Source organism: Trachurus japonicus, chromosome 16, assembly GCF_045865225.1.
Source record: "Trachurus japonicus isolate A0001 chromosome 16, Traja_1.0".
NCBI lineage: Eukaryota > Metazoa > Chordata > Actinopteri > Carangiformes > Carangidae > Trachurus > Trachurus japonicus.
Window position 1 is genome coordinate 30,529,486 of NC_140922.1, and position 21,833 is coordinate 30,551,318.

The window sequence follows — 21,833 nt, forward strand, 5'->3', positions numbered from 1 at the left end:
ATTACTGTACTATTGTCACAACTGCTAAGCTGTAGACTATTCTTAAGTCTACACACCGTTATATAGGAATGTGTAGAAATCACATGTTGTTGTAATGTACTCATATATGGTAAAATAGACTTAAAGGAATATTCCAGCTTAAGTTTAACCGATGGTCCAACACACCGTGACACCGAGTTAGACCCCCCCTCTAGAGATGAAGTCTGCTAACCGCTAGCTTCTCCAGTTGTAGCAACGAATGACCGCACCATAACAAACAGCGCAGTCAGGGGCGCCGAAAAGAGGGGGTAAAGGAGACAGATTCTAGGGGCCCATGATTGAGGGGGGCCCAGAGAGGCCCCTAATGATGATGAAATTATAATAAAGAAAAAATAATATGACACTAAGTTATTAACTAACATATAATCACAAATATTTTATTTTCAATGTCCTGGTAACAATAACTTTATTTGTTTTGGAAACAACGCCTGCAGGGCCCCCCCTTCCCCCTCTCTATTTATGTAAAATGTTTTAGTCCGACTGGATCAGCTGCAGGCAGCGTAGGTAGCGCACCGGCGGTTTGTCACAGAGCGCCACAGCGGCAAGGAGGCAGAGACGGCAGTATGCCTCAAATATGAGACAGCCAAAAACGAAAAGAAAAGAAATTAGAAGAGAAGGAGTTGAAGGGTCGACAATACGTCACCCAGTATTTCAGAAAAAAGGGTGGGTTTGTTAGTTGTGGTGGAAAGTTATGGAATATTAACTTTATCCCTGTCTGTGGTCTATAAGCTAGCTCACTTTTCTCACCATGTTAGCTCAAGAAAACTCTGGATTTTTACATTTCACTGTTATTCTAGTTAAATAATCAATCCAGTCAAACATTTATCAAGCTGTTCTTATTCAATTTGTTGACCTCCCCTCTGTCAAAAAATGATGCCTCATTCTGAACAGAGTCAAGTGCACCAGCATAAAATAGCATCAAAAAATGTTACCGCTGTGTTGGGGGCCCTGTAAAGATTCTTTTCATGCGGCCCAAAATCCCTAGCGGCGCCCCTGAGCGCAGTATACGGATCCACGCGCAAACCGCAATCAAAAAGCCACTCACAACCACAAATAATGCTCAGAACAGCACCAAACGTCATCAACAGTACAAACAGGGTCCCAGCACATGATACGAGGCATCAAACATCTGTTAGCTTTGCCTGGTTTCTATTGAAAAGAGACGAAAACAACTCACATGGAACTCACTCAAGAGTGTACCTTGTAGATTATGGCCAGTAGGGGGCATAGTGGAAGGGTCAATAACAGATTACTACAAAGAAGTTGTTAATTTTTTGCCACAAAGAAGTGGATGTGTGCCTGGTGCTTCTTCGATGGCTTGTGTGTGTTTTTTTGTTTTTTTTGCCAGTCTTGCTGATCAAAATGAAGTTCACTTATCCACCAGACCGTGGTACAGTAAGTGGTGTAAAAATATTCATCTCAGTTTGTTCGTCATCAGATAAGAAAACAAAGTGTAGCTGTAAAGAACTGGTTACACAGGATAGGTTCAGTGAAACTATACTGTAAATAGCAAGAAGTGATCCTTGGTATGTTGAGGCTGGCAGTTGCAGTTTTGTGGGTGTTCATTACAGGTCCTTGTTTAAAAGGATTCCATGGCATCTAGATAGATAGTTATACTTTATTGATCCGAAGCTGGGGAATTACATCTAATGATGTCCCTCTCTTTCATGAGGTTATCCATGAAAGGGAGAGACGGAGAGATGGGAGCAAATCAAGATATGTGCTCTTTCCTCTGGTCATAACATCACAGAGTGACGATCACCAACACCCAACCATCAATAAATTAATAAATCTTTCCATTCCATTTGACACTACAAAGAAATATTGCATCATGGACAAATTAAATAGCAGAGAAAATCTGAGTAAAACTCATGTATAAACAGGTGGTATTTAACTTTATCACAGTGTATACAAAGTTAATGTCAAACTGAAATGATGTACATCAGCATGTTCAAAACAAATATGGAAGTTGTAGATCTTCTTACCAATGGGATTGGATCTGGCCATGTTTGTCTTTGACAAGCAGGTGTTCTGTGAAGTACTTTCCCTTGCTTCTATGACAAATAGTTTCATTTTCATCTTTTCTAAATACTAGCCTGGTCGTGTCCCCTCCCTTTGGGCACGTCACAGAGCTGGCCCTAGCCAGTTTGGTTGGAAAGGTTTTAGCTGTTGCCCCTGTAGTGCATCTGACAAAATTGAATGTTATCACTGAATGTTACATCATCAAATTATTAGTTCAATCAGACAACTCTGGAATGAGATGAAATCATTTATTGAGCGTAAGCATAGCAAGCTGAAACACAGCATGGATATATTTTTGACCATGGCTGCAGCAGGTTTGGCGTCAGGCTCTGACTCATATTCGTTCCCTGAATGATCTGCTTTGCCAGACATTACAGGGAATGAAGCCGACCCCCCACAGGGGATCAAGAGACAGAGCCCATAGGTGGATGCTGGGGAGGTGGTGGGTTTGCAAAACCTCATGGACGGCAGCAGCAGCAGCAGCAGCGAGATGTATGCAGAAGCAGCAGCAAGGCAGCAGAGCAGGAAATAGCAGCGGCAGCAGCAGCAACATGGCCAGGGATGAGCAGGTAAACTCAGCTGCAGGATGGGCACGGCTTGAGTTGTCTGTCTGAACCAAGGGGGCAGTTGTCGGTCTGAGAAGTGAAGCTCACTTCCGCGTTCAAAAAACTGCAATCCCCTCGAATTCCTCTGGGGGCTGGTGTCAGAAGGGAGCATTCCCCATAGACCCCCATGTTAAAATCGCCAACTTTACATCCTCAGTAAACATGTTAAAAGCCTGGTGTCAGAACGTTTTTTCGTCTCAATCGATAGTTTCTACCCCCGCACACACTCTGAGGGGGGTGAATTTTTTTTTAACTCTGCCGTTTTACTGTTATAAGGTTAAAACTCTGACCAATCAGGGCGCGGAAACGTTGAGTGACAGGTCTGAGCAGCTCCGTGGACAGCTTCTTCGAGGCCAGTGGGCGGGAACTCGGCCGGCCAATCCAACATGGCGCTGTTCAGGCCGCCATATTTGAGTCACAAAAACGACTCCCCAAAACCAATGGGTGACGTCACGGACGCTACGTCCATTCTTTTTACAGTCTATGGTCTGAACTAGCTTCGCAGGCTTTGCATATTGTTAAAGCTGCTGATGGTGAAACCCAGGCAATAGTCAGATAGTATAAGTTGCACCTATCAAATGTAAAATAGAACAGTGAAATTCATTATGCATATTTGATCCCTCTCTGCCTGACAATAATAATAACTTTATTAAGGACACAAACCAGAGTGTCCATGACTGAAAGTACATAAAAGACAGACAATAAAAACAACAATCCAACAATACAATAAAAACATACATGAATCGCAAACATAGCCATCATTATCAACCAAATAACTACTCATGTCTCTAACTATTCTTTGATGTTGAGGAGGAGAAACAGTTTTATATAATGCTGTTTCATGGAGCTTATTACAAAACTGATTTGTGTTTGTATATGGGAACCATTATTTACTTGGTCTGGTTTGTCATATTGCTGGAAGAAACCTCAGATAACACAAGCATAGAGAGACTCCTTTATTTAATAATGTACTCTGAGCCTGAATCCATTATCTCTGTACAGAAACACGAACACAAGCTCTGGTGTCACAACTCTGCAGCCAGTTCAGAGCACTGGTTTGTCTACTGTACTAACAGGTCCACGCTGCCACCACTAGATGGCAGCAGAGAGACACTAACCTTTTTAGCAAATATTTCATTTTATTTTGTGACAGTGTTTTGATATAAACCCAACAAAAACTGAAGGACTCACACAGGACTAGAAGTAAACATGACAGAGGCATGTCTTTGCTCTGCATACATGGATTTGTCATGGGGAGGTTGGAGACCTTCACCAGACCGTAGAGGATGCTGATGGTGGCCTTCTATCAGGCAGCAATTGAAAGCATACTGAAATACTATATCTCTGTGTAGTATCGAGGCAAAAAGAAAAAACACTGTAATCTCTGGAAGACATTTGCACTCCCTGCTATACCATTAACACTCTCAAAAACTCCACATACCCCCTATAGACCACCTTTTAGAACTGTTGCCCTCTGGCAGACGCATACAGGTCTAGATGTGAATTAAAGCAGAAGTAAGCGATCCGGTCGTTTTGGCTAATGCTGCGTTCCAGGCAGGCTTTTGAAACCGTAAATTACAGCTTCAAGTCACAACTTACGATTTTGTAACGTTTCAGGCAACCCACTCGTGTTTTCCCGACCTGTTTTACCTGTGAAAGTCACTATAACGGCCACTCGTAACTTCCGACCCGTGAACTCGTACCAGATCGAACTGGTACGACTTCACAGGTCGGAAAAACACGAGTTACGGGCTGCCTTGAACGCACCATAACAGTCCTCGTCCCTACGTCACCACATTCACGCGCATCCCTTGGCTGCACACACAGCCCTGCATGCCGTTCTCTCTCCTCATTGGATAAAAACTGTAGGATACGAGAAAAGTTTTCTCCTCGGCTCAGAGCAGAGCAGAGTGACTGACAGACCCGTGTTTCGGTCCAAACACTCTATGTAAGTGATTGCTGTCGGAAGATATAACTATTTAAGACTTATATTAACACAAATATGTTGCTTACTTCTGCTTTAAGTGTCTAAAGAGTGTTTAAAAGAACACAATGCTCTGTAAAATAATTAAAATAAATATTAAAAACATTAGAAATGATAAGAAAATGATTATAATTTAATTCATGTGATGTTATACAACTGCAAAACAGAAGAAAACACAATAATCAATTATTTTGCACGAGTGTCAGCTCACAAACCCACGTAAGTATCCTCGTCAATTTTGTTCTTCGCCAAGAAAGAATTCCAAATATTTGTAAATATCAAAATCATTGCTTCTTAAGAACCGTTCGTGAATTAGGCCCAATGATCTCAAATTAGTTTTACTAAAACAAAAGAAAACACAAAATAGTATAGAAGTAATTGATTTATTAAGGAATAAGGCAGAAGAATATATGATGTATAACCAGAATGAGACACATATGGATAGGCCACTAACATACATTTTATACCTGCAATGAGATTTTCTTATCATGGAGTACTATCATCACAAGAGGAAATAAACAACATTGGGATTGGTCCTCCCTTCATTCTCACAAACATAAACAAATAACATAAACTGTGGACCTGAGCTTTAACTGACTGAATAAATCTACTGGCTGAAATAATTAGATATAAACACACGTAGACAAAAAAAAAAAAATCACATGTCGAATAACGATTAGTGAAACAAAAATTTGGATGATTTCTAACATTAGCAGAAAATTATACCTGCTGGTGATGATGATGAAAAAATAAACAAAGGTAGATACAATTGATCAAATAAATGTTACCTATACTTACTATGATTATTCTCCCTTTATATATTTTTTATACTTAAATGAGCTGATGATAGCTAATTACTAGGGCCAGGACTGTAACGCGTTAATTAAGATTAATTAATTACACAAAAATTAACGCGTTACAAAAATTAATGCATTTTAATCGCACTTATTTTTGCACCGTGGAACGTTTCTCACTGGATGAGTTTCAGGTGTACTGATTATACTGGAGCACAATTATTTAACAAATTAAAAGAAACGCAGACACTGATCACTGCCTTTTAAAGGGACAACAAGGAGTTTCTATTTGGTTATAAAAAAGTCTCACGTTAATGTGGATGAATCTCCGCTACCCACACTTGGTAATGGGTCCATTTTCAATAAATATATCGTTCTGTCTCTATTGTTATTTTGTTATTATTAGTGGTGGCAGAAATGCTGGTCGATGACCAGCATTTCCTTCGTGGCGAGTCATGAGAATAACGCCGCCGAATCGCCATTTATGGTCGGAACTACGACGGTATGTGAACCTCTTTTAACCTCTGACTTTAATTCTTGATGAATGAAAACATGAGTCTGTCTTGCGCCGGTCAAAGAAATGTACGGTGCGCGGAGGCTCATAAATGTAGTGTGAAAACGCTTCGCTTTTCCAAAACTCCTCGTTGTCCCTTTAAGTATTTTTTTTTGGCTTTGGCCTGCAGCTGAACAGCTGACATGTGGTCAAGACATAGGCAGCCTACAGACCTGTCACTGTCTCACGGTACATTTCATTAATATAAACTTCAACCTCAGAGCTGTCTGTCTTCAGACTGTCCTGACCTGTCCCTGAACATCACACAGGGACAACATGGAGCTGCCTGTGTGATTGTGATTGATTAGTTTTATTAATGTTTACATCAGGCTGAGTTCAACCAATCAGTTTATGCTACTGTGATTTAAGTAGTTAAATACAGTAATCATCATAGTGTAGTGGCATCAGGAAAGACCATTTAATCTGTACTCTCACTGTTTTCAGGTCAAATATTTATATATTATTAAAAATGTGATTCATTTCGATTAATTAATCACAAAGCCTCTAATTAATTAGATTCATTTTTTTAACCGAGTCCCGGCCCTACTAATTACTATCACTGTGGATTCTACTTCTTCTTCTTGTTCTTCTTGTTCTTGTTCTTGTTCTTGTTCTTCTTCTTGTTCTTCTTCTTCTTTATTTCACGTATAGCTTTTGTCAATGCAACACCAACCACAGCTCCCCCGAGAGCTCCCACTGCCATCCCTAGTGGACCTGCTACGATTGCTCCACTTTCTATTCCAGAAGCTACTCCACCAGCTACTCCACCAGCTACTCCACCAGCTACTCCACCAGCTCCTCCACCAGCTAATCGAACAACCGCAAAAAAAGTCTTAATTACTGTTCGTATAAGCTCATTATTTTCTTCTGCTCTTCTTCTGGTCTCTTCAGGCTTCATATCTGGATTTTCTCTTTGAATGAGTTCCATCTCCTTTTTTATGGCTCTCTCAGCCTCTCTGAGCATTTTACTGGTGTAGTGTCTACTCTTGTTGTTCTTAGTCATGGTCTTAATCTTCTGCAGAAGCTCATGAACCTGAGATTTCTTTTTTTCCTCATCTTTCTCTCTGTTGTTGAAAACGTGGTATCCACCACACTGCTCGACGAAGGCCTTGAGATCTTTGTTTCCATCAACTACATCTTCTATAGAAACTCCATCTTCCTCCAGATCATCTCCATGGGTGAATAAGACCATGGTGTAAGATGTTGCCTTTTCTCCAAACACCTTCAGAAAGTTTTGCATTGTTTCGTTTTCTTCATTTGTGAATCTGCCCACTTGGAGCACGAACAGGAACGCATGAGGCCCCGGAGCAGCCTTTGAGATGGATTTAGTGATTTCTTCAATCACCTCCTCTGGGGGTTTAACAGGGTCAAACAGACCTGGATTATCAACCACTGTCAGTTTTTCATCTTCAAACACTCCTGTTTCCTTTGTGCACTTTGCTGTCACTGTGGAAGAACCCGTTATAGATTTAAAAACCTTCTTCCCTAATATGGTATTTCCTGTTGCACTTTTTCCAGCTCCTGTTTTCCCAATGAGCACAATCCTGGGGCCTGGATTCTTTGGTTGCTTTGGTTCCTCTGACTTCTTTGATTCCTCTGGTTCCTCTGGTTGCTCTGACTCCTCTGACTCCTCTGACTCCTCTGACTCCTCAGGTTCCTCTGACTCGTCTGACTCCTCAGATTCCTCCTCTGACTCCACAATATCCTTGTCCTCTGTTAGAGAATTTCACAGACATATTAATGATGTTGTAAAAACAAACAAAATGTAATCACCATACCATAATCAGAACCTATATATGGGCTCAGTGTGAAACTGCTCTCATCTGTGAAGAGAACAGGGCTGTCCTGTCAACTCTGGTCTTCTCATTACCATTTTCTTTTGTTAGTGACCCCAGTCCTGGGCCACCAAACAGAACCTATTTTGTGAGATTTATAAAGGGGACACTATAGCTGCAGGTGTGTGTGTACAGTTTAATGAATCTGATACCTTTTTTAAATTTTCACACAACAGGTCACACAAACTGTTCCATCTGCAGACATGCCCAGCAAACAGACTGCTGACACACATGTTGTTGTAGTGCTGATGGTAAAATAGACTTAAATCCATCTACAGTATTTTTATCTTCTCAACCCTCCTGTTATGGTATTATTTCAGCATGACACTTTTTTTGCTTGACTTAATTGGTGTACGAAACATATTAAATGAAAATGGTTCATGTCACCTATCTCTCTATCCATCTACCTCTCTCATTCTCCAAATGACTGCTGTAGAAGAACAGGTGTTTTTTGTGCAGAAGTCAGAGGAGCTGGAAAATCCATTTCCATGCATATGTCAAAAAAAGTCTGAAAATGTTAATGATAAAACAATATGGAGTGTTGGTGGTGGTGTTCTGGTGGGTGAGTGGTCACACAGCACATCCCATGTAGGCCATGGCCCTGGTGCAGGAGATCACTGGTTTGACTGAAAACCAAAAATGAATTAAATAATGCCAAAAATGCCCCAAAAATTACTTAAAAATTAATAAATAATCAAACAAACAAATAAGTAGAAATAAAATCAATTATTGTGATGTAGAACTATTTTGTTTTATATGTAGGTCTTTTCAAAAAGGTTTTAAAGGGACAACAAGGAGTTTGTATTTGGTTATAAAAAAGTCTCACATTAAATCTACGTTACCCAAACTTGTTAATGGCTCCATTTTCGATAAATATATTGTTTTGTCTCTATCGTTATTTTGTTATTTTAATTAATGGTGGAAAATGCTGGGCGAGCCGACCAGTGTTTCCTTACTTTCGGTTTCGCGGACGCTGCCCAGCGGGTCATGGGAATAACGCCGCCGAATCACCGTTTATGGTCGGGACTACGACGGTATCTGATCGTCTTTGAACCTTTCACCGTGCACGCAGAGGCTCATGGTAAATGTAGTGTGAAAACACTTCGCTTTCCAAAACTCCTTGTAGTCCAGTTTTAAACATGTATTGTATGATAAAATGAGTGGATTATTCTAACTAAACTATTATCTGTGAGAGGCAAGGAACACCATTGCACTAAATATAGATGGAGTTGGTAATGGTGGAGTTAGTAATGATATATTAACAATGTTTATTAGGCTTTTTTGGTTTCTGACTCTTTTGGATAATTAAACATGTGCCAACTCAAATTGACCCACGGACATCATTTCTGTTCCTGAGAAACAAACATAACAGGAGGGTTAAGTAATTATCAGCTGAGTCTTGGTGTCACAAATACTGTAAATGCTAATGTTGAGGACAACATCTATTTTGCAGGGGAGGAGTGTACTGTACCTTGTAGATTATAGCCAGCAGGGGGCAGAGTGGAAGGGTCAGAATACTAATAAGAAGTTGTTTATTTTTTTGCCACTGGATACAAAGAAGTGGATGTGTGCCTGGTGCTTCTTCAATGGCTTGTGTGTGTTTCTTGCCAGTCTTGCTGATCAAAATGAAGTTCACTTATTCTCCACCAGACTGTGGTACAGTAAGTGGTGTAACAATATTCATCTCAGTTTGTTCGTCATCACATAAGGAAACAAAGTGTAGCTGTAAAGAACTGGTTACACAGGATAGGTTCAGTGAAACTAAATAGCGAGTTATTCTGGTATGTTGAGGCTTGCAGTTGCAGTTTTGTGGGTGTTCGTTACAAGTTCTTGTTTGAAATGATTTCCTGTCATCTAATGATGTCCCTCTCTTTTATGAGGTTATCCATGAAAGGGAGAAACAGAGAGATGGAAGCAAATCAAGATATGTGTTCTTTCCTGTGGTCATATCTATTATCAGTAACATCACATAGTAACGATCACCAACACCCAACATCAAGAAATTAATAAAACGTCTCTTTCCATTAGATTTTACACTACAAAGAAATATTGCATCATATGGAAAAAGTAAATAGCAGAGAAAAACTATGAGTAAAACTCTGTAAACAGATGATAGTGAACTTTATCACAGTGTATACAAAGTTAATGTCAAACTGAAATGAATGTAGAGAAGTACATCAGCACTTTCAAAACAAACAAATATGGAAGTTGTAGATCTTCTTACCAATGGGATTGGACCTGGCCATGTTTGTCTTTGATTGATCTTCTCTAGAGGAGGGTCTGGGGAGCGAGACTAGTCTTTGACAAGCAGGTGTTAGTTTCATTCTCATCTTTTTTTAATACTAGCCTGGTCATGTACCCTCCCTTTGCACACGTCACAGAGCTGGCCCTAGCCAGTTTGGTTGGAAAGGTTTTAGCTGGTGCCCCTATATACTATATGGTGCATGCCATCTGACAAAAGGAGTATCATTGAAAGTGACATCATCATATTGTTAGAATTGCTAAAGCTGCTGATGGTGAAACCCAGGAAATGGTCAGATAGTATAAGTTGCACCTATCAAATGTAAAATAGAACAGTGAAATTCATTTGATCCCTCTCTGCCTTAGCCTCATAAACCAGCCGCTCCCGGAAATGCATTTCATTTAATTTCTCGGGAGAGTCTGGCCTCATTCCCCCTGTAAGCGTTTGGGATGGGCAGGAGCTGGGCGGGAGTAGTAGCGTTGACAGTGTAGTGGCAAAAAATGTTGTTCCTTCAATAAAGTATTTAAAAAAGGATGACTGAACACGTCAGCTGTCTTTCTTGAGTTTTAATAAAAGGCATTCATGAATGGAGTCACACAAACACAACCGAACAGGAGTACAGTCAGTGAGTGAGTGGCCTGAAGATGTTCTCAGGGCGCTATCTTTATAGTTCCCAAAACACATTGAACAGCAGACAAAATATATGGCACTCTGATAGCTCTGCCTGGCTTCACCGCCAGGACACAACACGCCTTGTAAATTCACACAGAGCACTGGTCAGAAGAGCTTCTCTGGCTTCTGACCTTTAACCTGTCCTGAGTGGACTCTGTCTCTGTGTCTGGTGTATCTCATACAGGAATCATCAAAGGGATTAGCTGAGTACCACTTTCCACAAGGTGAAAGGAAGTTCACTTAGTTAACATGGTTATACAACCCTCGTAAAGCATACTATGGGTTACACCAAAATTCCCCATTACAACAGACAACCCCATTCAGCCTATCAGCAAGATGGTGTAGTGACGGGGCTTTGCATCATTGGCCAACGTGCTGTGTCAATCACAGCGGCGACGCTGATTGGCTCGGCCTTCTGAGGGTTTCAGGCCAAACGCTTACAGCGGGGATGAGGCCAGACTCTCCCTCAGAAATGAAATGAATTGCATTTCCGGGAGCGGCTGGTTTACGAGGCTATCTATGCCTGACAATAATAACAACTTCATTAAGGGCACAAACCAGAGTGTCCATGACTGAAAGTACATAAAAGACAGACAATAAAAACAACAATCCAACAATACAATAAAAACATACATGAATCGCAAACATTGCCATCATTATCAAACAAATAACTACTCATGTCTCTAACTATTCTTTGATGTTGACGAGGGGAAACAGTTTTATATAATGCTGTTTCATGGAGCTTATTACAAAACTGATTTGTGTTTGGGAACCATTATTTACTTGGTGTGGTTTGTCACACTGCTGGAAGAAACCTCAGATAACACAAGCATAGAGAGACTCATTTATTTAATAATGTACTCTGAGCCTGAATCCATTATCTCTGTACAGAAACATGAACACAAGCTCTGGTGTCACAACTCTGCAGCCAGTTCAGAGCACTGGTTAGTCTGCTGTACTAACAGGTCTACGCTGCTAGCACTAGATGGCAGCAGAGAGACACTACACATAACGAAGATACCTCTCCAAACACACAAGTCTGTAGCAGGTTTCATTTTGTTGTCAGGGTAACAGCTCTCACTGACAGTTTATTCTCATCAGGTCACGGTGCCTGTAGCCTGCTACATTGTTTATTTGGCCTTCATGGATTGACCACTTATAAATTCAAAAGTATCCCCACATCTGTAGCCCTAACTACACCACAGCTTTAGAGGGCCATATTTTGCTAAATCCACTTTATACTGGTTTCATAGCAGTTATATGTGTCAGAAACGTCTTGTTCTCAGGAGAGCTCTTGAGAGGAACTGTACTTTTAGATTGCTGAGATTTAGTACCACAGATTGATTTGATTGATTCAATTTACTCTGGATACAATATGACCCCATGCCTACTGATGACATGACCAAGAAGGAGCAGGTATAAGGTGAAAAGCGTCGGTCCTAACACCGAGCCCTGGGGAACCCCACAGGTGACAATATGGGTCTCTGTTTTAGCTTTCCCCAGGGCAACGTGCAAAGGCATTTCCATGCATGACCAAGTTAATACATGTAGCTTACAGTGTTGTAGAGTCTGTGGTCGTCAGGTTTGTCACTTAATCAATATAGTTAAAGCTTATGATCTGTATAGCAAGGACCCCATGGTGGTGGAGAAGATCATGAAGGACTTGGATGAAAACCAGGACGGCCAAGTGGATTTCTAGGAGTTTGTCGTTCTGGTATCTGCTCTGACCGTCGCCTGCAACGAATTCTTCGAGGGCCAGTGCAAGAAATGAAATTCAGTAGTTTCAAATCAATACACCCCCCCTTCACAGACACTGTATCGATTCGGGTTCATGATAGGGAGGTAAAAGTTTTATTTAATAATGTACTCTGAGCCTGAATCCATTATCTCTGTACAGAAACACGAACACAAGCTCTGGTGTCACAACTCTGCAGCCAGTTCAGAGCACTGGTTTGTCTACTGTACTAACAGGTCCACGCTGCCACCACTAGATGGCAGCAGAGACACACTAACCTTTTTAGCAAATACTGCATTGTATTTTGTGACAGTGTTTTGATATAAACCCAACAAAAACTGAAGGACTCACACGGGACTAGAAGGAAACATGACACAGGCATGGCTTTGCTCTGCATACATGGATTTGTCATAGGGAGGTTGGAGACGTTCACCAGACCGTAGAGGATGCTGATGGTGGCCTTCTATCAGGCAGCAATTGAAAGCATACTGAAATACTATATCTCTGTGTAGTATCGAGGCAAAAAGAAAAAGCACTGTAATCTCTGGGAGACATTTGCACTCCCTGCTATACCATTAACACTCTCAAAAACTCCACATACCCCCCATAGACCACCTTTTAGAACTGTTGCCCTCTGGCAGACGCATACAGGTCTCTAGAAACACGTAACTGATAAACATAATTGATGTTAATTAAGTGACTAAAGAGTGTCTAAAATAAATATTAAAAACATTAGAAATGATAAGAAAACAAATATAATTTAATTCATGTGATATTATACAACTGCAAAACAGAAGTAAACACAATAATCAATTAAAGCCGCAAGCGGCGATGATCGGCCCTCGCTCGACCCATGCGACCGCGGGGGCCTGAGGCGTGCGGGGGCCGTGGCGCGAAGCGAGAATGGCGAAAAAGCGCTGCGGGAGCGGAAAAACGCAACGTGCGGTTCGTCCACTAGGTGGCGCTACGAAGCCAGAAGCGGGTAGCGGCGTTCAGGAGCTGACCGGGATCAAGCACCTGAAGTTTGATGTGAATCGGACAATGTAAATGTAAAACAGGTCACTTCCTGTTACCACCAGGGGGCGCATTTGTATGAATCCAGTTGTGGGTGGGTGTGTTCAGGGGCGGAGTGTCATCACACGTGTAACATTTGAAGTCGATTTGACAATGTAAGTGTAAACCAGGTCACTTCCTGTTACCACCAGGGGGCACATTGAGTAAAGTGGGATATTGATATATCGGGCGAATCAGGGACTCACCGCTATAATTTCCTGCAAGTGTGAAGCTGGTAGGATAAAGTACGTGGGCGTGACAGCCAACCGAATTTTGATGGCGATCGGGGCTAAGTTTGGCGCCCACCAGAAGCCACGCCCTTTGACGTATTGACCTACGGAGCACAAGCTTTACTCAGCTAGGTCAGAAGATGTCATCTATCAAATTTGGTGCATTTCATTCATTTCATTTATTGTTTATTTGTGACGGGACTTTGCATATTAATGAACATTATAAAAAATGTAAATACACCAGATTTAGCTCAGGGCTAATTTCCATCTGTAGTCCCGCGGCACACATAACGGCAATTATACAAAACATCAATAACAACATTTATAACATTTAGTATGGTACGAGTACCATATCACAATATCACAATACTATAACACAAATCACATTACAAATTTAAACCTTAGCTGCAGTGGAAAGAGCAGCTTGTAATAATAGGTTCGGGAGCTGTTAAGAACCATTAAAGTGCATCTGTTATAAAGTGCTGTTATTGCTTACAAAAAGTGCATCTATAATAAAGTGCTGGATTTTAAAGTGCCAGAGGTAAAGTGCCTACAGTTTTGGTAAGAAGAGAAAAGAAATATAAAAAAAAAACAGAAGAAACAAGTACACAAGGCACACACGCCCACACATACTCACACAAAAACGAACATGCCCTTAGTGTTGGCAGGCTTGGTTGTTGGTAAGCCATATTTTCAGCTGTTTTTTGAATGCTACATATGTTGATATTTCCCTTATGGCCAGAGGTAGCGTATTCCACATTGAGCAACCATGGACTGATAAAACCTTCTGTGCGAATGCTGTTCTCCTAAACTGAACCTCACAGTCACCTCTGGTGGTAGCTCTCGTTGTTGTTGCGCTATTTTTCTTTTTAATAAAATGGCCTAGTGGCGGAGGTGCCAACCCATTTAATGACCTGTGAATGAGACAGGAACTTTTGAGTAGTTGGAAGTTCTCGAATGTCAAGAACTGATATTTTTTCAAAATTGGGCAGAGATGGAAAGACTGGGGCTTTTGATCAAACACCTTGATTGCTTTTTTATATAGCTGTTTAATAGGTTTGAGAGTGGTGACTCCAGCAAACATCCAGGTTGTGAAGCAATATTCAATATGTGACAGGATCAAGCAGTGTAGGTAGGCTTTTGCCGCCTCCGTTGTAATAAAAGGTCTGATTTGTTTAAAATTTTGTATATTAAATTTTAAAGTGTTGGTTATTTTTTTGGAGTGTTTCTTAAAGGTGAGGTTGGAGTCCACTAACACCCCAAGGTACTTAAAATGGGTTACTGTCTCCAATTTTACTCAAATTCAAATTACTGACAAATTCAAGACAACCACTTTTTCAGACATTGGTGGCTCAGTGTGTTTTGTACCATTTTTGGTGAATAGCATGTGCACAGTTTTTTTTGTATTTAACATTAAACACGAATTACATAACCAGTCTTGAACCCTAGTCAAAGCATCAGTTAAGTTTTTTGCCGTTGTCTTTGCATCCTTTCCCTGAGTATAAATCACAGTGTCGTCAGCATACATCAAGACTCTAACATCTGGACAAATATCAGGAAGATCATTGATGTACATGGAGAATAGCAAAGGTCCCAAGATTGATCCTTGTGGGACTCCAACATGACAAGCTTGGTGGTGAGACATGACATTGTCAATCTTGACTTGCTGCGATCTATCTGACAGATAGGATTTAAACCATGATATAGCTTCATCAGAAAGATTAAAATGAGTGAGCTTGTTTAAAAGAATTTGATGGTTGACAGTATCAAATGCTTTTTTGAGATCTAAAAACACTGCACCTACACAGGGGTTCTTATCCAGTAACCCTTTAACATTCTCAATAAAAAAACAGTTCGCCGTCTCGGTGGAGTGATTGGACCGGAAACCAAATTGCATGCTGTGAAGTGGGGTAAATCCTTTATCAAGGTGTTTAATAAGTTGGGCTGCTACCCATTTCTCAGCAACTTTTGAGACGATAGGCAGGATGCTAATGGGCCGATAGTTGGCTACCTGTGTTTTTGATCCAGATTTAAAAACAGGTATCACCGATGCCTTCTTCCAGGAAGACGGAACTGCTTTCTGATTGAGTGACTGGTTAACCATGAGAGAGATGGGCCTAGCTAGGACATCTATATGGGTCTTGATGAAGTTAGTGTCGACACCATGAATATCCTTAGCTTTAGAGTTTTTAAGAGCTGCAATGATCTTTTTTACCTCCATCTCGGTTATGTTTTCAAGATGGAAAATAGGGTGACTTTCATTAATCTGGCGGGGTTGAATTGTGGACGGGGTAAAAAGCCTTGTGATATCAGTTACACTATCTATAAAATAATTATTAAAAATATTAGCTATCATACCAGAATCCTTTACCAAGTCATTGTTCACTTCTAGTTCAAGTGCTTTGGTCTCTTGTTTATTCTTGCCTAGTAATTTGTTCAATATTTGCCATGTTTTCTTCCCATTGCCTTTAGCACTTTCTATGATGGAAACAAAGAAATTTGCTTTGGCTTTCCTCATCATTTGCACAGCTTTGTTGCGAGCATGGGTAAATTTCAATCTATCTGTGGTCAGACCAGTTTTCAGATGCTGCTTAAGTAGTCGGGCGAACCGTTTTGGACGAGTTAATTTGGCGCCAAAAACGACCAATTCAAAATGGCCGACTTCCTGTCGAGATTTCACCATGACATTAAGAGGCTTTTTTGCTTATCTGTGTATGGTGCATATGTGTACCGAATTTCGTCTGTCTAGGACAAAGTTAGTGAAAGTCCCTATGGGCTTTTTTCAACTTTCTAGGGGGCGCTATTTCGCCATTTTGCGTCGGACATGTGCGACCACGCCAAAATATCGAATTTTTCACCAGGCCGGTCGTCCGTGCAAAAGTTCACACATTTTTGAGTTTGGGAAAGGGGCCAAATTGGGGTTTAAAGACCGGAAGAATAATAATAACGAAGAATAATAAACAGCGCGATTTCAATAGCCCCTCGGGCGAGTGCTACTCGCCGCTCGGGCCTAATTACTTTGCACACGTGTCGGCTCTCAAACTCACGTAAGTATCCTCGTCAATTTTGTTCTTCGCCAAGAAAGAATTCCAAGTATTTGTAAATATCAAAATCATTGCTTCTTAAGAACCGTTCGTGAATTAGGCCCAATGATCTCAAATTAGTTTTACTAAAACAAAAGGAAACACAAAACAGTGTAAAAGTAATTGATTTATTAAGGAATAAGGCAGAAGAATATATGATGTACAGTATAACCAGAATGAAACACCTATGGATAAGCTACTACATTTTATACCTGCAATGAGATTTTCTTATCGTGGAGTACTATCATCAGTAGAGGAAATAAACAACATTGGGCTTGGTCCTCCCTTTGTTCTCATAAACATAAACAAATAACATGAACTGTGGACATGAGCTTAAACTGACTAAATAAATCTACTGGCAAAAATAATTAGATACAACCACATGTAGACAAAAAAATTATAATCACATAACGATTAGTGAACAAAAATTTGGATGATTTCTAACATTAGCAGAAAACTACCAGCTGGTGATGATGATGAAAAAATAAAGAGCAATAGATGCAATTGAATTTTTTTTTTTACAATGCTTTAAATGAGCTGATGATAGCTAATAGGGCTAACCCAAAAAATTTGAAGCTTCGTTTGTTGCCATGGTAATCGATCATGAAAGTCCGTGATCGATTTTTTGTGTTTCGTTCCTTTTTTCCTTTTTGACACCTGTTCTCATCGGCAATTGTTACATTAAAATGATTAGGCGACTTGGCATCCTGGAAACCTGCCTGATTTTGGAGATATGCAGTGTTTGTTTGCCATTACTTTCATTATTCCCACTAACCGCCCCCCCCCCCCCCCCCCCGTTATTAGACGTTACGATCGCGCACCCCCCTGGCCGTTGAAGCTTCGATTTAAATCGATCGAATCGAATCGGGACAGCCCTAATAGCTAATTACTATCACTGTCACTTCTTCTTCTTCCTCTTCTCTTGTTCTTCTCCTGTATTTTATTTACAGCTGCTATCAGTACAACTCCCAACATAGCGCCCACGAGAGCTCCCACTGCCATTCCTAGTGGACCCGCTAGCGTTCCAGCAATTGCTCCACCTTCTATTACAGAAGCTACTCCACCAGCTCCTGCACCAGCTCCCCCAGCAAGAGCAAAAAAAGTCTTCACTGCTGTTCGTATAAACTCATTATCTTCTTCTGCTTTTCTTCTGGCCTCTTCACGCTTCATATCAGCCCAGTTCAATCTTACTGCAACCTAAGCAAGTAACTTTGGGTAAGTGCTACTCTTTTTTATAATACATTAAATAATAGCATATTTCATGATGACACCTTATATAGTTCATATGGAAACAAATATCCAGTAGAATCAGTTTAAATTGAAATAGAACACCTCAAAAATAGGCCCACTTGAATTTATTTTTAGTCAAGTCATTACTGCATAATGGAAAATAATTCTGATGTTGACCCTAAATTTTGTAAGAGCCGCCCATTGCCATTTGCCATGAAGTCAAGAGTGGATGCTGAATTAGATCGACTCGAGAAGGCTGGTACGGTGAGTGGGCTGCGCCAGTGGTGCCTGTAGTGAAAAGAGACAACATAATTTGGCTGTGTGCCGATTATAAATTAACAGTAAATCAGGCTGCCACCACAGAGACCTATCCCTTGCCCCGAATTGAGGAGCTGATGGCGGGACTGTGTTTTCAAAGATCGATCTTGCCTCACCATATCAGCAGGTCCTTCTAGAGGATGAGACAAAGAAACTACTGACCATCAATACACATCGAGGGTTATTTGTGTACAATAGACTGGCTTTTGGTGTTGGTTCAGCACCTTCCGTTTTCCAAAGGATTATGGAAAATCTAATGAAAGATCTGGATGTTGTTGTCTATTGGGATGATTTGTTAGTTACAGGAAAAACTGAACAAGATCATCTGAAAAAGCTGCAAAAGGTGCTACAGAGACTCCAAGAGAGAGGCTTGAGCGTCAAGAAAACCAAATGCGAGTTTGGTAAATGCAGATTGAATACTTGGGACATGTTTTGAACAGCCAGGGCATTCATCCATCTTCAGACAAGATAAAAGCAATCAAGGACGCACCAGCACCATCCTGTGTGAATGAACTGAGAGCATTTTTGGGGTTAGTGAATTAATATGACGATTTATGTATAACCAAAGCACTGTACTAGCTCCACTCCATAGGCTGTTAAAGTATGACGGGGCATGGGTGTGGAAGAAACCAGAGCAGGCTTTTGAGGAGTGCAAGAAGCTGCTAGTGACAAGATTTTCCTGCACTATGATTCTAACCTACCCCTCCCTCTGGCTTCTGACTCCTCAGCTTACGGTATAGGAGCTGTCATTCAGCATGAGAGGCCAACAGGAGAAACCCGTCCCATTGCTTAGGCGTCACGGACGCTATCCCCTGCTGAGAACAAATATTCTCAGATTGAAATAGAAGGACTGGCATTGATTTTTGGAGTCAAAAAGTTCCAACAAAATTCATGGGGAAGGAAATTCAAGCTTGTCACTGATCATAAGCTTTTGCTGACACTTTTTGGAGAACACAAAGCCTGCCCACCATGGCTGCTGCCTGGATTCAAAGATGGGCAATCATCCTCTCTGCTTATGACTATTGCATTGAGTACTGTGCTTCAGAAAAACACAGCAATGCACACGGTCTGTCAAGGGTTCCTTTACCTGACACAAGCGATGTAGGGACTGAAGCCATAGCGCAGAACATTCATGCATGTTCTATGAACTAAACATTTGATACAAGTGCCAGTGGATGCTGATCAAGTTGTACGTGCCACATGCACAGACAGTGTGCTAGCCAAGGTTCTGAAATACATTACGAATGGTTGGCCTGATGATGTGGACAATAGTCTGAAACCCTTCCACACACGCATATATGAACTGTCAGCTGAACGTGGATGTGTACTCTGGTGCACCAGGGTGGTTTTGTCTGAGAAGCTCAGAAAAGTTGTGTTGAAAGAGTTGCATTCTGGTCATCAAGGAGTTGTGAAAAGCTCTGGCATGCAAATATGTATGGTGGCCTAAGATTGACACGGATGTAGAGCAGGTCTGCAAAGCCTGTGAATCTTGCCAGATGGAACAACGGATGCCTCGGCAGGTGCCTTTACATCCTTGGGAGTTTCCAGGCCAGAGCTGGAAAAGATTACACGTGGACTTTGCAGACCCCTTCTTACTGTAGGTCACACCTTCATGATTGTCGTAGATGCCTACTCCAAGTGGCTAGAAGTATTCAGAATGCCCAGCACCTCATCACAAGACTAAGGAGACTGTTCGCAGCATACGGTCATCCGGAGCATGTTGTAACTGACAACGGAACGCAGTTCACGTCTGCAGAGTTCAAGAACTTCATGCATCAGAATGGAATTCTGCACTCTACAGGCACCCCAGGCCATCCTGCTTATAATGGTCTCGCAGAGCGATATGTGCAGACATTTAAGAGTGGAATTAAGAAGCTTTCTCAGACTACACTCGACATTGAGGACAAGATCTCTGTGTTTCTGATGCAGTATTGCTGTACCCCAAACTGCACCACTGGTCAGTCGCCTGCGGACTTGGTCCTAAACAGACATATGCAAACTCGCCTGGACCTGATGCATTCTGACACTGCAGTCACAGTTCGCAGAAAGCAGTACATGCAGAAGTTCTATCATGACCAGCGGGCAGTGAGCAGATCTTTCTCTTTGCAAAATACGGCAGGGGGGGAGAGAAGTGGATTCCTGGAGTGATAGAGCACCAAACAGGACTAGTGTCCTACAAAGCGCAAGAGACAGACACAGACATAACATACAGGAGACATGGGGATCAGTTGAGATCCCGTGTCACAACTGATGGACTCATTTTGGATACTGACTGTACAACCTCTAATACTGACACGTACACCCAGCCAAGTGTGCTCCAAGACAACGTGTCAGCCGGTGCTGGTCTTCTGCATATGGACAGTGCAGAGGTGCCAGCAGCATCTCCAATGCTGCGCCACTCAGCCAGAGAAAGGAAGCTGCCTGAGCGCTATGACCGTTAATGTGCAGATTGATTGTTCTTTACAAGCAGGTTGACACTTGGACTAAGTTGGTCAATATAATAATAATGTAACTACTGTTTTCAGTTCAGTATAGCTTTGTTACATTATGCCTGTCTTAAAAAGGTACAGAATTTTAAAAAAAAAGCAAGACAAGGGAGTTTGTTAAATTAACTTAGAGACATTTGTATGAGTTTGTATGGTAATACAAGGCACTGATATTTCAAGTCATGGTGTAACAAAAGTGTACTTTCATTTAAAAAAAGGGGGGGGGGGGGGGGGGGGGTGATGTATCAGATTTTGAGTTTTGTATTCTGTGTGACCGTTGTGTCATTGTTATCAGTGTACCAAGGAATGCTGGGATATGTATGTGAAGTTCCGGTTTTGCACGAGCTGAGTAAAGGTGCCATGTGCAGTAAGAGTCACTGCATCCTGTGCGTTATTAGGGAAATACACAACACTAACACTATTATTTTCCATTATGCAGTAATGTCTTGACCAAAAATAAATTCAAGTGGGTGTATACAGTATATATTTAACGTGTTCTATTTCATTTTAAACTGATTCTACTGGATATTTGTTTCCATATGAACTATATAAAGTGTCATCATGAAATATTATATTATTTAATGTATTATAAAAAAAGAGTAGCACTTACCCAAAGTTACTTACTTAGGTTGCAGTAAGATTGAACTGGTCAACATTCTTGTCACCATTGATAATGGGCTGTGGAGACTTGATTATGGTAATGTTTCACTTTCTTTCATTTGGGACACCTCATACATTTGGTGATGTATTATGCTGACTATGCATGCTATATTCACATATTTGGTATCACTGGATTCTGCACAAATCCATCTTTCAAACAAGCCATCATATGTGTTTCTATGACAATCCCTGGCCGAGCAACTACAAAGTAAATGAGAATATTCTGCATAGATATTCTTTTTTTGCATGTCCGCTTATTTAAGGCAAGTGTTTATAGGTCTCTATATGTTAC

At 41.0% G+C, this 21,833-nt stretch overlaps 2 protein-coding genes across 2 annotated transcripts in view; one reads left to right on the top strand and one right to left on the bottom strand.

Moving 5' to 3' along the window:
- lingo4b (leucine rich repeat and Ig domain containing 4b) overlaps positions 1 to 21,833 on the top strand; it is a 363,055-nt gene that overhangs the window by 119,156 nt on the left and 222,066 nt on the right. The gene's annotated exons all lie outside the window — the stretch shown is intronic.
- Positions 511 to 10,078, bottom strand: LOC146972635 (GTPase IMAP family member 7-like). The gene is made up of 3 exons (XM_085803235.1): positions 10,057 to 10,078; positions 6,839 to 7,710; positions 511 to 606 (listed from the first exon to the last, which is right to left on the bottom strand). Exons 1-3 carry the CDS (start codon positions 10,076 to 10,078, stop codon positions 511 to 513), a joined length of 990 nt encoding a protein of 329 aa, XP_085659361.1.